The sequence below is a fragment of the Nannospalax galili genome, unplaced genomic scaffold (genome assembly GCF_000622305.1).
Source record: "Nannospalax galili isolate Female #2095 unplaced genomic scaffold, S.galili_v1.0 scaffold109, whole genome shotgun sequence".
Classification (NCBI taxonomy): Eukaryota; Metazoa; Chordata; class Mammalia; order Rodentia; family Spalacidae; genus Nannospalax; species Nannospalax galili.
Window position 1 is genome coordinate 2648071 of NW_008360315.1, and position 16620 is coordinate 2664690.

The 16620-nt window shown below is 37.4% G+C and overlaps 1 protein-coding gene across 1 annotated transcript in view; it reads right to left on the reverse strand.

Moving 5' to 3' along the window:
- Anxa10 (annexin A10) overlaps nt 1-16620 on the reverse strand; it is a 90352-nt gene that overhangs the window by 51665 nt on the left and 22067 nt on the right. Inside the window, exons 2-3 of the mRNA XM_008824945.1 lie at nt 11001-11082; nt 6565-6659 (exon numbers count right to left, since the gene is read on the reverse strand). Coding sequence (XP_008823167.1) covers nt 6565-6659; nt 11001-11082 — 177 coding nt within the window. The remainder of the gene's footprint in view (nt 1-6564; nt 6660-11000; nt 11083-16620) is intronic.

Sequence of the window (16620 nt, forward strand, 5' to 3'; positions counted from 1 at the left end):
AGCAAGTACAGCTATTCTAATATGTGACAAGATGGACTCAAAACTAGTCAGAAGAGATAAGGAAGGACATTTCATACTCATTAAAGGAAAAATCCACCAAGAGGGTATTACAATCCTAAACATATATTCACCAAACACAGGGCATTCAGTTTCATTCTATTATAGTATTTCTATAATTATATTAGATGTAAAAAATCACAGTTTGACTCCAGCACAGTGACAGTGAATGAATTCAATACACCACTCTCATCAATAGACAGGTCATCCAGACAAAAACTAAATAGAGAAACTTTGGTGTTAAATGACATCAGAAATCAAATGAACCAAAGAGAAATATACAGAACATTCTACTCAAATACCAAAGACATGCACACTAGTGCGATAGTGGCACAAATGTTATGGGAGTAACCAACCACTTTCTGATTGGCTTTATGGCCCACTTCACAAGATGAAGCCCATACCTGATACTGTTACAGGGTCAAGAACCTGTGGCTAGGCAGGTCACAGGCCATAGGGGAGAACTCACTACTATTCTACTAAATAGATACAATATTAAACATCATAATAACTTATCATTATACCCATAGATCAGTATATCTCTCAATTCTAACCAGAGAAGCTTCTTCTTGCAGCAGATGATGATTAACATAGTAACCTGAAACTGGGCCAAGGGGCAGAGAGTAACAGACTGTGGAGTGCTTATCCTTAAATCAGATATCTGTTATCATACCCTCTCCTCCCAGTGCTCAAAGATCATTGCAGAAGAGTAGAAAGACTGTAAGAGCCAGAGGTGGTGGAAGAATGCAAAGAAATCATTCTGTCCAGACACAATAGGGCACTTGCACAGGCGAACCCACAGTGCTAATGACAGTAGGCACAAGACCTGTACTAGCCCAAGCCAGACAAAACCCCACTGTGGAGGGCAAAGATGTAAAGAATGCCTTACACCTAACAGAGGAACTATTGGCTATTGATAACTGTTGGGAAAGGAAGAGCCAGTTTTCTTTAAGGCTATGATGCTGGGTATGTTGTTCAGACTCTAGGGGATGGACCCACACCCAAGAGCATTTGGGAATACAAATTAGACTTGATTGGCCTTAATGAATAATAAGAGACATGAAGTCAGAGTGGGAGCATAGTACAGTAGGGATGTACATGAGGGAGGGGGATCTGAATACGATCAAAATACATCGTATGAAATTCTCAAAGAATCAATACAACTCTTTAAAAACACTGTATAATTATATAATATAACCACATATTTAAAGAAAATATTTTCAATCTATTAATATATTCTCAAGGAATACTAGTAAAAATATGCAAATAACTACATATCAATACATAATGACAAACACATCAAGCATATCAAATGCTAAGAGATGGCTCAGCGGTTAAGAGCACTGACTGCTCTTGAAGAGGACCTGGGTTCAATTCCCAGAACCCACATGGCGGCTATGAACCGTCCTTAACTCCAGTTCCAGGGGAATCCAAAACACTCTTCTGACCTCCACAGCATTGCATGACACGGGGGAACTCATGTACATGCAGGCAATACACATAAAATAAAAAGAAAAATAATAAATAAAATATTAAAAAGAAGCAGTAGCCAGTAACACAAAAGAATCAGTGAAAGACGCCCATCATTAAATTTGACCAGGGAAAAAAGCAAGTTAAAACTAAAGTGTGTTTCATATACCCATAGAATAGACAGGCTAAAACTGAAATTTTAAATCATCTAATGCTTTAAGAGGAGGACTATGTTGCAGGTACAAGCATAAATTTCCAAGACTTCTTTAAAAAGCATTTTGAAATCCAGTGAGGCTAGTTTTAATGCATGTCTAATGTTCTTTTCCCCTTTCCTTCTTTCTTCCTCTCCCCCCCCCCATTCTCACCTTAGCAGAAATTATGTTATTCAAGAGAAATAATTTTGTAGGCTACAACAAACCTATACAGTTGATTTTCTGAATTTATAAAACTCTGATTCTTAGGAAACCTTTTTGAAATTATACATCATTTTTCATGTTTGTGAAGTTCTGAGTTTTACCAAAAATTATATTTAGCTTACATATTTGAAAGATGATGTAACTGTATCATCTTAAATCATAATTCCTATTTATAAAATGTTTATCTATGATAATTTATATAATTAAGTTCAGTTTTTAGGCTAAAACTACATTTATTCTCTCTTTCAAACTAAAGTGACGAGTGCAGGAGAAGATACAGCACTTGTTAGGGGTACTAGGGTCTCTGTAGCATAGATAACACTCTAGAAAGCTCCTTCCTCAGTATGTTCTTCATACTGGTATTTTTATCTGTGAAGCTCAGGGATGAAAAGGAGAAGATTGAGCAGGAGAGTTTGAAGAGTAAATTCTTTCTAAATCCATCATATCTGTTTATCAAGTACTAATGTGATTAGTCAGCTAGGCTGCTGTGACAGGATGCTATGGACTTAAACAACAGAAAGGTACTTTCACACAATTATGCAGGCAGAAAGCCCAGCGTCTAGTTGTGCAGGTTTGTTCCATTTCCCTGGCTTGCACAAAACCACTTCGTTATTTTTTTAAATATGTACACCCCTGGTATTGCTATTTTTGTCCTATTGGACTAGGGCCCTGCCCTTTGACCTTCTAACTACCCCCTTAGAAGCCTAGCAGTTAGTGCTCTGACACATTTGGGGAACTTGATATAATAAATAGTTCCAATCATCTGAATTCTGGTGCTGTGGATGCTTTGGAAACACTGGTGAATAAAAAGATATTTTCCCTTTTTGGGATTTGTATTTCAGAGATAAATAATAATAATAATAATAATAATAATAATAATAATAAATGACATCCAATAAATAGGAATAAGAATAGGTGGTAGGCTAAGATGATAAGTGTTACAGGTAAAAATAAGAATGGTGAAGGCATTCTGGAATGCTAGTGTAGTCATTGTGGTGGGTGACCATGTAGTTAGCAAAACGTTGAAGGATGTGTGATGCTCACTGCCCTTGCTAATTCTGGTGCTTTTTGACTTGAGAACAATGGAGAGGCTATGGAAACACAATTTAGTAAGGTGGTTTTGGTTTGTGTTCTGCCTGTGGGATTGACTGTCCCTGCACCAAATTATACAATCAATGCTGCAATTACACGACAGACATATTTCAGAGATGGTCATTCCTGTTACAGTTGAAAAGCAGGAAAATAAATTGGTTTGATACTCCATTTGAACTCCTTTGGGAGTTGTTGTCTGGTTGTCAAGCTTGTCTGGTACCAACAGCCTCCTCCCTGTCCCCAAAGCAGCTCAGTGTTCCTTAGCTGTGTTGCATTGTCAATAGACCAACATTTGCCTTGGTGAGAAAGAGCAGTAGTAATCACATTGATTATACTGAGAAATATGCCAATCAGCCACACTCCAAACAACGTTTCAGTTGAGCCTGGGGATTAGGTTCTGTTATGGGTAAGACAATGCTGTAGATGAAATCCAGCAGGCCCTCACTAATGTGAATGATCTAACAAGCAGATGGAGCATGCCTCAAATTGTGCTTCACTCAATAGCTTGATTATCCGTGTTAGTAGGAAATAAAAATATCAATGATTAACACAGAAGATAATATATACATGCTCATCACAGAAAGCAGAACATAGCAAACACGAAATATAAGAATGTGAAGAGTGGGGGAGGTCAGAAGACCTAACAAATGGTCATGCAAATTAACCTGCAGCAACCACAGAAAGGGTGTTAGAAAAGTGAACTCTAGGCAACTTAGAAGCATTTAATTTAAATTACAGCTCTATTAACAAGAAATTTCCCTTTTCACTTACTTTTAACTTAATTTAATTATTGTTAAAAAGTAAATGGGCATAGTGCTGTTCTTTGAATTCATTATTTAATAAAGTGCCCCCTCTGTCAGAACTTGAAGGAAAACTCTAGAGAGTAGACACAACATAATGCAGTCCGTGTTTTTCTTGATGTTGCAGTGAATTTGATACAGTAGTGAAACAATCTGGCAAGTCTCATGGTAGCCCTGTGTATAGAGACCTCTGGACCCCAAGCAGAAAGCACCTGGCCTGGAGTAGAGGGGAGCATGGCAGGCTGCACAACTTAGGAGGAACAAAGTCTGCATCTCCTTGGAAAAACTGCAATTAGCTACGAGGTCACAGTGTCATTCAACAGACATTACTTAAACAGTCTTGATGTTAAGCAACCATTTATGCTAAACTCTTGGCTGAATAAAAATGATTTCAAGTTTCACGTCTTAAGACACTGGTAATGTGAAACAGATACAAACAAGCTCACAGACTGAAGAAGTGATGGAACAGGTGATTAGCATCACACATGTGCATCACTGGATTTGAGGGGTAAGTGGAGTAACTATGGTGTCCAGCGTCTGGGAGGATGACAGGTGAGGTACCGTGTGCAATGAGAACTGGGCTACAGGAGACAGATGGAACAGAATGATGAAGGGTGAGGAGGGAGGCAGAATGATTGGAGAACTACAAATACTCTGTGGCTATGGTTGAAAGTATATAAGGAGGGCTGGAGAGATGGCTCAGTGGTTAAGAACACTGACTGTTCTTGCAGAAGACCCCAGTCCGAATCTCAGCATCCATGTGGCAGCTAACATTTGCCCATAACTCCAGATCCAGGGGATCTGACAGCCTCTTCTGTCTTCCATAGGCATTGCACAACACAGGTGCACTTACTTACATGCAGGCAATATATGTATACATATAAAATAAAAATAATAAAATATTAAAAAATGTCTTAAAAATATTAAAAAAAGAAAGTATGTAAGGAAGCATGAGGAGGGATTAATACAGAAAAGAGAAATGAAGTAAGGAATGTTTTTTTATGCCCTGCGAAAGAATTCGAATTTATATCAGGCAAAGATGGACATTTATGACAGAAAAATGGTATAAATGTTCAGGGAAAATGTAGAATATTTTTTCGGTCTTTTTGAGATAAGGCTCCCTGTAGTCCCAGCAGGATTGGAACTGGCTATGTAGACCAGGCTGGTCAGCCTCCACTCCTGAGGGCTGGGATTAAAAGCGTGTACCACCATGCCTGGCTAAATTGAAATTTGAGTCATTATGTCTTTAAGTTGAATAGTGGAATGGCATAAATTAGGAGTAGCATGAACTAGGTAGGAGTCAGCTAGGGCAAGAAAGTGTAGAGACCTAAATCAAGACCATGTAAGCAGAGAAAAGCAGGAATGTGAGGGGAGAGGTAAACGGTAGGATTTGGCAGTTAACTGAATGACAATGACATTTCAGTGGTGGGGGACAAGCCCGGCCCAATGTCTTCCTGGGTCTTCAGCATTTAACGATCAGCCAGGACGTGTGGGTTGTGTGGCACAAGTGCAGGCTTGAACTCTAAGACTTTCTTTGCTTCACTTCAATATAAGTTTTTAAGAACTGATTTTAAATCCCGTCTCTTAATTATTTTAATCTGCTTTGGCATCATCTGCAGCACTTGCGTCACAGAAATTCTTTGGCCTAAATTAACTTGGCATATTGAAAGCTAAGATCTATGTAAGCCTTTGGATTAAAAAGAAGTTCCTGAAAATTAGCATATCAGACAGTATTGTGAAAATTTAATTTACATTAACAACTATATATATAACTTTTACCACTTTTATATTTTGTTAAAAAAATAATCCAAACACCTAGCATTAGTATCATGGCGGCATAAGCTGTGGTGCACGTTCATGGGGATAAAGGTATAGCTGCTTGTCTTCTTTGCCTTTAATTCAACTCTTCTCTACTTGGAGAGCTTTTGGGATCATTAATTCATTCTAAAATGTAGGGCCATCTTTTATTGCATGTGTTATGGTTGTTCAAAGGCTGAGCTTTACAGACAGAGTCAATTTCTATAGAGAAAGTTTTATGACAGTGTTTCATCGATAATGTTCAGTTGACAAAGTAACTGCTATTTCAGGCCCTTTTGGCCTGAAGAGTTTTTGTTCTGAATCTGTGGTTTAAATACGTAACAAAAGCAAAGAATTCTTAATGGTACCTGCTTTGAAATTAGAGTGCAATTACTTTAAAACATGGATGGTTTTATTGCCTTAAACTATTTTTAAACTGCCATTCCTTTCTAATGGTCTCCATCACTGCATGCTGTGGAGAAAAAAAGGTAGACTAGAATTCGTATTGGTTCAGAGCTAGGTGAGGACCTGCAGAGAATTGGAGGAAAAGCTGTTATTTTTTTGACCCCAGTGATCATTAGTCCTCTTTGCCTCCCCTAAAGCTCCATACAGACATTCCCAGCTCAACTCTTATAGCCTAATTGGACCAAGTGCATGTAAGGTTATCCAACTTTTCTTTTGGGGGCTACTATATGAATTTAGAAAAGGACTGATAGGTTACTGGGTGAACATACTTCATCCATATATATATATATATATATATACATTTAATGATATAGCTCTTATTCCTTGAAACATGTAAGAGCACTGCAGACTATTTTTAATGAACACAAAGGTGAGGAGTGTTTGTGCTCTGTGAGTTCCGGTTCTCTGAGAGGAGTGATAAGTCTTAGGAGTTTGTCTAGGAACAGGTCAAGGCAAAGAGTTCTTACCCGGCCATACATGCTCTGGTAGGCTCCTGCAATCATCTGCCTCTGTGCATTGCTGCGCTGCGTTAGGATGCTGATCAGCATGTCTTTGTCACAGTCTAGAAGGAAATAGTAGTGGATGATTAGTAAAGCTACTACCCTGTAGCTAGGAAGAGCCTCCCCTTTATGGATGAAAATCAACCAGCAATATCCCTGACAATGCTCTACTTTTAAGTAAAATTGGACACCACACAGTAATCAATGCTGGATGAATCCTAGGCTCCTTCTCACTGTTGCTACGCATTGCCTCCCTCTAGTTAAGACAAACAAATAGAAATCCCATAAGAAATACAGGAGGGTAAGGGAAACTTATCTTTTCTTCACCATGGAATCCATCCCACTAAAAATAAATAAAGCCCCTCTGTCTTTCAAACTGATGAAAACATGGCAGCTCTTGTCAGGACCCCTAGGGAGAAGAAGAGTAACCCAGAAGGAAATAATGGCAGTACATGGTGTCTGCACGCTTTGCATAGAACATAGAGCTTCTCACTCATAGCCTAGACTCTGTTTGGGGCTATGCATCCTGTACTTATTAACATCTTAGAGCATATTACATCACCTATCGCATCACACATCCCCACCAGTCATATCATATTTTCTTTACATCATTTGATATTTCTAATTACATTGATGGTAGGATGACCAAGATGACCTTAACTTTTGTGTCTGCTTGACTAAAATGTAGACAGGTTCCTCTCATAACTACAGACTCTTGACGGCCTTTATCTTAGGAAATGTATCCTAGAATATTTGAAGTTATTAATATTTCCTTTGCTCCCAAGATCTATGAATTTTCTTCCAGTTTCTTGTCAGTTTTACAGCCTGGAAATGTTTTTCAGTAAAAGATAAAATATTTAGAAAGAAAAGGAGGCTGGTGGAAGAATAGGCAGGGTGTCAACAGAGGGTGATAACGGAAATGAGCAAAGTTCATTCTAAGAAGGGAGTTAAAAATAATACATAGAAGATTTCAACTACCTACGCTCTGCTTTTCTTATAGTCATGGCATTTCTTGAATTAGTATAGTCTTTTGATTTGATTTTTTTCTGTTGAGATTATATACTATCTCTCTAAATTTGTTTTTTTATTTTTCATTGCAGTTCTTATTAATTACTCTTTCTGAAACATTCCATAATGATTTTAAATGTATGTCAACATTTTCTTAAAGTCCTAATAAAAATACAAAAATAGAGTACTGTTCTAATAAATGAAAGGGAAGTCATCTCCTTGACTCCATGGTCACTGAAAGGATAAAAAGGAACATTATAAATAACTCTATGCCATAAATTTTAATCATCTAGATAAATGGATTAGTTCCTTCAAAGATATGATCTACTCAAACTCATATAAGAAAAAGTGCTGTTTGTATAAACATATGGCTATAAAATTGATTGAATCAATTATCAATAGCCTGTCAGAATAAAAGCCTTTAGATGTATTATTAGTGAATATGTCAATTTTTTAAAAAAATTCAAGTTGCCTATAATCCCTTCTGCATACCCAAAAGCATTCTCTAAGGTAAACCAATATTACTTTAATGCCAAACCAGGGAAAGACACTACAAGAAAATTATTGACCAAGGTCTTTCATGAACAAAGTTTTAAAAACCCTCAAAAAATAGAAAAGTGTATATGACAACGTATAGGAAGAATTATATACAGTTAATAACGTTTAACATCAATGTAATCTATTTTCTAGACAGTCCAAAGAGGAAATTAAATATGGTTATATAGACAGACACAGAAAAGGCATTCGAAAAAAAACTAATACCTGCCACGAAAATTCTCACTGAAGTAGAAACAGGAATTCCTTTAATTTGATAAAGAAACTCTCCAAAATCTTTAGATTACTATCATGCTTAATGTTGAGAGCGCTCCTTCACAAGGTGAGGATGTTTACCTTAGCCCTCAGAGTGAATGTTTCAAAACAGATTGATTAGGATATAGGTTAAAATGGTTCTGGTGACCAGGCTTGGTAGCATTCACCTTTAATCTCAGCACTTGGGAGGGAAAGGCAGGCAGATTGCTATGAGACAGAGGCCAGCCTGGTCTACATATGAGTTGTAGGCCAGCTGGGGCATCAGGGAGACCCTGTCTCAAACAACAACCTTGACAATGGTTCTAGTTATCCCATGTCTCATAGAGATGTGAAAAGCACATATGCACAGACTTTTTACAAATACAGTTGTTTTGAAAACATGCAGGTGGGAAAGTGGCTTCTGATGGTGAACAGAGAAGCTGACTGTACTGTGAAAAAATGCTCTGCTAAGAAGTGCTCCATTTTCTGCTGAGTGAATACAATTTGGTTTTTGAATTTTCAACTGTTTTGTATAAATTGTTGATTTTCATTTGCCTTAGAATTCAGTTTTTGTTTTAGATTTTCATAAATCAGAATATCTGGACAAAACTTTAGTAATTGCCTTTTCCAACTGCACTTTATCAAAGTCGCCATGATGGACAGAATTGTATGAAATAGTTCCTGTTCTGGCAGGTTACCCTAGACGCTATGCAGTCAAATGCTGAACCTCCTGAAATCCCTTAGCCTAACCTGACAAGCAAAATATTACAATAGTTAGAATGAGTCCACGTTTTCATTCTAAAAATTGCGATGTTAGAAAATTGAAGCTGGAGCAAAGAAATTTGTTTTGTGGTGACTAGATTGCTCTGACCTACAGTTTTAAAGCAAAAGTCACACTTGTAAAGAAAAATTACTTTATCTTCACACATTTTCTAGTGATGATTGATATTTTAAAAGGTATGAAATGACTGCCAACTTCTAAAGTCAACTTAAAAGGCATATTTAATATTTTATTATTTCCTGTGGGACATTGTTACTCATAACTAAAACACATATCTGTGCATTCATGTACACACACCATGGGGGTGGGGAGAGAGAGAGAGAGAGAGAGAGAGAGAGAGAGAGAGAGAGAGAGAGAGAGAGAGATCCTCACTTCTTTGAAAGATATAAAGTGTGTTCTTTCATGTGTTCACCTGGGTGGAACTGTTTTTCCTATACCTCTCTGTATAGTATTCCTTCCAAATTTTCTGCAGTGCTGGTTTGATCATCACTATTTGCTTTAATTTGTATCTGTCTTGAAATATGCCTATTTCTCCATCAAGTTTGAAAGATAACATTGCTGGGTTTTCATGTTTTCTGTAATCATTTCTTTCTTTTTTTTTTTTTTTTTTTCTTTCGTCTTACTTTCAACCTGACACAACTAAGAATCACCTGGGAAGAGGGATTCTCAGTTGAGGGATTTCCCAGATCAGATTGGTCCATGGTCAGTCTGTGGGGAATTGTCTTGCTATTTTGATTGATGTGGGAGGGCCCAGACCACTGTGGGCAGTGGCACCAGTGGTTAAGTGATCCTGAATTATTTAAGGAAGCTAGTTGAGCAGGATCCATAGGGAGCAAGCCGGTAAGCTTCATTCCTCAGTGGATCCTGCATCTGCTCCTGCTTAGATTCCTGCCCTGACTTCTCCCAGTGATGGACAGCTACCTGGAAGTGTAAAATGAAATAAATGAATAAACCCTTTCATCCCCAAGTTGGTTCTGGTCAGTGTTTTATTACAGCAACAGAAAGCAAACTAGAACAAAAATAAGCAAAATATGTCTATTTTCTTACTCATCCAGAGCTAATTTTTAAATCGTTTTTGTTCAAGGAAAATGTATGAATATTTATCAGTGTCATGTCGTACCTTAAAGATTAAACATTTTAAAAATGACTCAAACCATTTTCCTCCTTCTTCTTTCTATATTCCCTGTCTAAACTCTAGTCTCAGTGGAGGAACATATATTTCCTAGCCAATCTCCAAGTGCTAAGACCTAACAGTCCAGTCTATAGGTGTGAAGGGCAGGCATAGGACAAGTGACATCAAGGAAGAAGGACTCTGGATGGCATAGCTGGTGGAGCTCGGAGTGTCAGAGCAAGATGCAAAGAGGTAGCTCACTTGAAGAATTGAGGTTAAAAGTAGACAAGGAAGTAAATAGAATGCCAGGCAAGAATATTGGGATAATTTATGAGGTGTGAACAAACAGCCACTTGAGGGAATAGAAATTAGGTCTGGCTGCAAGTGCAAGTTGCAACAGAAACAAGTTAGAAAGCAAACAAATGCTAAGGTCAGGAAGGATGCTTTACTTTAGATTAAGGTTTCTTCCTTTGGAATTTTGTCTAGTATAGAACAACCAGGCAACTGAGGGCATAAGGAACACATTTCTGAATTTACAATTTCTCTTCAGTATCACAGTCTTCTATTATTTTCCTTCTTAGCCTACTTACCCTATTATTTTGTTTAAACTATTTCCGTTATAAGACCTCAGCTGCTTCACACACAAAGTACCATATTAGCACAAGGTAAAACAAGATAACACTACAGTCAAAGCGCAGAACTTCCCAGACTCACCGAATCCCTGGAGTGCTCCACCTAGCATTTGTGCATCCATTACGGGGTTGAAGTTGGGAGCTGGGAAGATGGTTCCTTGGACCTGGTGGGGAAAAATCAACATATGAGAGATTATACTAATTCACATGAAAGATTTCATCAAAACCGTCCATGTAAATGCATACAGAATTACACAGTTTGGTTCTTTAAATTGCTATACCACTCACATGTCTATTAGACATTTGTCCTGATTGTCTGCTAAATATAGAGACAATTTTGGTTGATTTCATTTCATTCACTGGCCTCTGTTATGTTGGCATCTATCATCCAAATAAGAATCTGAAATAATAGAACCAGCAGGAAAGAGACATAAAACTCAAAGTTAAAATACAGATTTTCTTAGGAACTGAAGACTTCTTTATAAAAATTAAGAGAACTGTAGTGAAAGATTCAGGCTATCCATGTGAATTAGAAGTGGAATTCACCCCCACAGCTTTTTCACATATAAGGGAATCTAAAAATCCTATGAAGTAAAATTAAAATATTTGAATGTGTGTTACGGGATTCCTGAAAATCTGGCAATTATTGATAGCAGAGATTACTTACCTGCAGCTCTCAGTGCAATGGAAAACATAAAAACGTGATTGACTTTCTATTTACATTCTCTCTCTTGCCAATAATGAAATAGAATGGAAAGCTTTAGTGTCACATGGTCGTGACTTCAGACATAGCTAGCTAGGATTCAGTGCTATGTCATCAACCTCAGTGTGAGAAGGCTATCAGTCAGAATTTATTAAGAACACGAATCAGGTCTCTACACTTGTTGTCAGTATCCCCAGGAGCACTGGAATATATAAACACCTCTTACAGTGAACATGCTTAGAAGTCTTAAGAAGACTTCATTCCCTGAGCTGCTACTCCAAGAATAACAACCTTAGTTAGGTACAGCACTGCTCTCCAGTACCTGCCAGCATTTCCAGTTATTGACTGAGGTCTCAAGTTTAATTGACATGACATAGAAAGAAAGTTCTCTTGACTTAATCACCAGCTATAGAAGCTATTTATTAGGAGAGGACATAAATTTTCTCTCATGTGTTTATTAAATTGTTACATGGTGAAACTCCGATAAAACAACTCTGATATTTTCTTTCTTTTATTTATTAAATCAGCCTCAAATTCTAGTGTAAGAGTCTGGTAGTTTGACTTCTCCCTACCTAAAACATTTTCATTTTTCTTCTAAAAGATTCATTAACTTATTTTATGGGTGTTTGTGCCTTGAGTATTTGTACCGCATGCTTGCACATGCCTGTAGAGGCCAGCAGGAGGCATCTCATCCGTTGGAGTTGGAATTACAGGCAGTTATGAGCTATGTGTTCTGCAAGAGCATCAAGTAGTCTTAACAACTGAGTCATCTCTTCAGGTTAACATTTTTTTTTAACAGCGCAATTTGAGTTTAAGATTTGCATCTTTAAATAACAGTCCTCTACCTTTAACTGTGAGACTCTGCTGCTTGTCACTGCCTTTTATGAAATCCTTGATATCCATGTATTTCTTTCATTGAACAATTATTTTCTTTTTTACAATTTATATTTTATTATTTTTTGTGCATTTCATACAACACATCTTAATCATATTTAGAACCTCTCCCCTATCTACATCTCTCCATAGCCAACGTACCTGATTTCATGCATTTTCTCATACATGTTAATGCCTATCGAGTCAAGTTTGTGTACCCAGATGGCCCTCAGTATGAATCCATCCACTGGAGTTTGGTCAACATATCTAGCATCAATCCCTTAGAGGAGATCAACTCTCTCTCTCTCACCCAAGAGTGATAAACTACCAATCGTTTCTTGGCTGGGGTTGGGGTTTCTTACCCATTTCCACAGTTCTCTGCTGAGATTTTGTGTGACTGAGCGTGCAGGGGTCTTACTCATGCTGTCAGCATTACTGTAAGTTCCTAGGAGCAAGTTTCCAGTGGCCTGGAAGACTGTTTCCTTGTGGTCATGCACCACCCCTGGCTCTCTCAAACTTTCTGCCCCCTCTTTCACAATGGGCCCTGGGCTCTGTCTGGGTGAGGTTTGTTACAGGAGTCCTATCCAGGAACACACAGCCTTCATTCTCTTACTCTCTATACTTGGCTGATTGTGAGCATCTTTGTGCATCACGCTTGACTGAATGAAGAAGCTCTTCTGCTGAGAGTTGAAAGATACATTAATATTCTCTCTGCCTCCTGTTCTGCTATGTGAACTGAGCCTTAGATATAGAGGTTCCACTGTAGATGTGTCACTTAGAGTTTGGCATCTCACAGCACTTATTCTCTGTGTGTGACCAGTTGTGGAATTCTGTAACAACCTCCATCCATTGCAAAAAGAAGCTTCTTTGATGAGTGGTTACTTGTATACTTATCTCTAAATATAAGTATCAATATTTAGCATACAGTAAGACATTTTGTTTGTCTAGGGATGTGACAGACATAGGATTTTCTATAGGATTTATGACTTTTCTAGCCATGTGTATTTGGCTATGTTTACAGTACCACAATGAGTTACCTCCCACTGAGCAGGCTTTAAGTTCAATTAGATAGATGTTGTTTACCCCCAAGATAAAAGTGCCACTACTACACCAATGTAGTTTGCTGTGTCAGTTATTGTTGTGGTTATTAGTTTTAAAACTGGGGTTGGACTGGATTGATTTTCTCCTAAGAAGCTTGCATGGTATCCTGTAAAATTATGAGAGCTAGTCTTTGGGGAGGAGGCTTCCAGGTAAGTTTCAGCTTAATTATTCCAAGTCCTGTGTCTGAAATATGTGCTGTCTTCAGTCATAGGGTCTTCTTACCTTCAAGTTTTTGGAGATGATCAAGAGATATGCAAAAGCCTTTGTTGTTTGGGGAGTCTCTTGGACTACCCTGATCAATAACTTGAAGGGAGGTTTCTCCTGTCCGGCATTGTGTTTTTTATTATACAGACAGAGGAAAGCACCTTTGAACCCCAATACATAGATATTAAAATCAACAACTGTACATGCACTCATGTAGAGGTACTATATGTGTATTTTTCAATAGGCTTTTGAACTAATGCATTTCCCTCTGGTTTTTCACACCACATAAACATTATTTATCTCTTCTTTCTCCCTGTTCAACCCTACCTTCTCCCTTCCTAAAGTACTCTCATTTTCCCCATTTCTCCCTTGATAATGCCTGTCTCCTATTTTGAGAATTGAAACTGAAAATGTACTTGAAAACAATGCACTATATTGCTAACTATGTGAAAGTTATTTGTGTAATTTCAAGCACAAACTAAAAAAAAAAATCACCAGAATAATTTCATCTGTGTCCTGACGAGAATGTCCAGGATTTTTACTGGAACATTTGCTATATAATGGTACATTTTCCTTTGTGTTGCAGAAACCACAGAAGCTCTGTAAACTAAAGATAAAGAAAATCAGAGATTTCTATAGTGAGTCATTAGACAAGCTATACTTCACATTTTTCTGCCTATCGTTTCTCCATCCTTGCGCTTGCTACTAGTATAATGTGTTAAGCTGTGATAACTGCTTTTTCTGTTTTTATAATTTTCTTCTTTGTTACTTAAGATTATTAATTCATTGTCCCTGGGGGCAGTGTTAGCGTGTTCTTAAGCCTTGCCAGATCTCCAGTCACACTCTGCTTCCTGTGCCTGCTTGAAGAGGCGAACGTTCCAGTTTCTACTCCTGTCGCCTCCTGTCACCACGCCTTCCCACCATGATGAACTCTAATTCCCCTGGAACTGTAAGCTCAAATAAACCCTTCTATAAGTTTCTTTGCTCAGTTTTTCATCACAGCAACAGAAAAATAACTATTACAGTCGAACAATCTGAGAAAAATCATGGAAACAATTCCATCCATGATAGCCTCAAAATAATAAAATATATTGGGATAAATCTGGCCAAAGAAATGAAAAATGTGTACAACGAAAACTTTAAGACACTGAAGTCAGAAACTGAAGATATCAGAAGATGGAAAGACCTCTCATTATCATAGTTTAGTAGGATTAATAATGTGAGATTACCAAATGCAAGCTACAGATTCAAAGCAATCCTCATAAAAATTCCAACAAATTCTTCACAGAAATTGAAAACATAAACTTAAAATTCATACGGAAACCAAAAGACACAGAATAGCCCAAGCAATCGTGAATTATGAAAACACTGCCAGGATATCATCAAACCTGATTTAAAGTTATACTATAAAGTACAGTAATAAAAACAGCAAGGTGTTGGCATAAAAACAGACATACTGGTCAATGGAATAGAAATGAGGATCCAAATTTAAGTCCATGCACTTACAGGTACCTGATTTTTGACGAAGAAGACAAAACAACACATTGTAGGAAATACAGCATCTTCAACAGATGGTGCTGGTCAAATCAATAGCTGGCAGACAACTGAAAGTAGATCTCGTCACCCTGAGCAAAATTCAGCTCCAAATGGGATCAAGGACCTCAACTTAAGACTTTATACCCAAAATTCGATAAAGGAGAAAATAGGTAGTACCCTTCAATTTATAGACAGAGGAAAGCACCTTTGAACCCCAATACATAGATATTAAAATCAACAACTGACAAATGGGACCTCATGAAACTGAAAGGCTTCTATGCAGCAAAGGACACCGACACTTGAATTAAGATGCAATCTACTGAGTGGGAAAAATGCCTTAATAGTTATATATCTGACAAAGGGCTAGTGTTTAGGATATACATAGAACAAAAAGCCTAAACATCAAAAAGACACAACATCAGGGCTGGAGAGATGGTTCAGTGTTTAAGAGCACTGGTTGCTCTTGCAGAGAATCTGGGTTCGATTCCCAGCAGTCACATGGCAGATAAGGGGAGGGGCTTTAAATATGGTTAGGCTATATGAAATGAACAATTATCTATCTCTCTATCTCTCTATCTCTCTATCTATCTATCTATCTATCTATCTATCTATCTATCTATCATCTCCATTGGTAACCATTAAGCCTAGATATCCAGAGATGGTACATAGCACTCAGTACAAATATGGTCCCCCAGAATACAGGGTGCTTTGTAAAATTTTTAAATCTCTTAAAGTCCTGAAATTCTGTGGTTCCATGACAATTGAGTCACTCTAACTGTATCTAAGAATCTGCTAACTGAGAAATAGTTTTAAAGGCAAGTTCACTTGCAAACAGGTTTCTTGGTTTAATATTGTAGCTGATTTCCAATTATGTAGATGTGATGTATATGTGTGCTAGAGGTTTTTTAAAACTCTTTTTCTCCAGTTTCTAATGAGATTCCACCTCATTTCCTGAGATAGTTTATGGGCTGACACTTTAAACTCTTTTTATTCTGTTTCATATTATTTCTTCATCACAAGTCTAAATTAAGTATTAAAATCTTCTTAGAACTAAGAACACCAAAAGACTTACACATCATGGAAAAATGTCCCCAGAGGGGGGAAAATCAATAAAAATCTATTAAAAATTGAAATAGACAAGCATCATAAATAAAAAATTACTAAGTGGCAGAGTTTCTATAATCTTTGATTCTTTGTACAGATATTATTTTCTATTAGTTACTGATAATTTATATTATAACATATGCAAAACCAAAAACCATGAATAATAACTTTTACCTTTTAC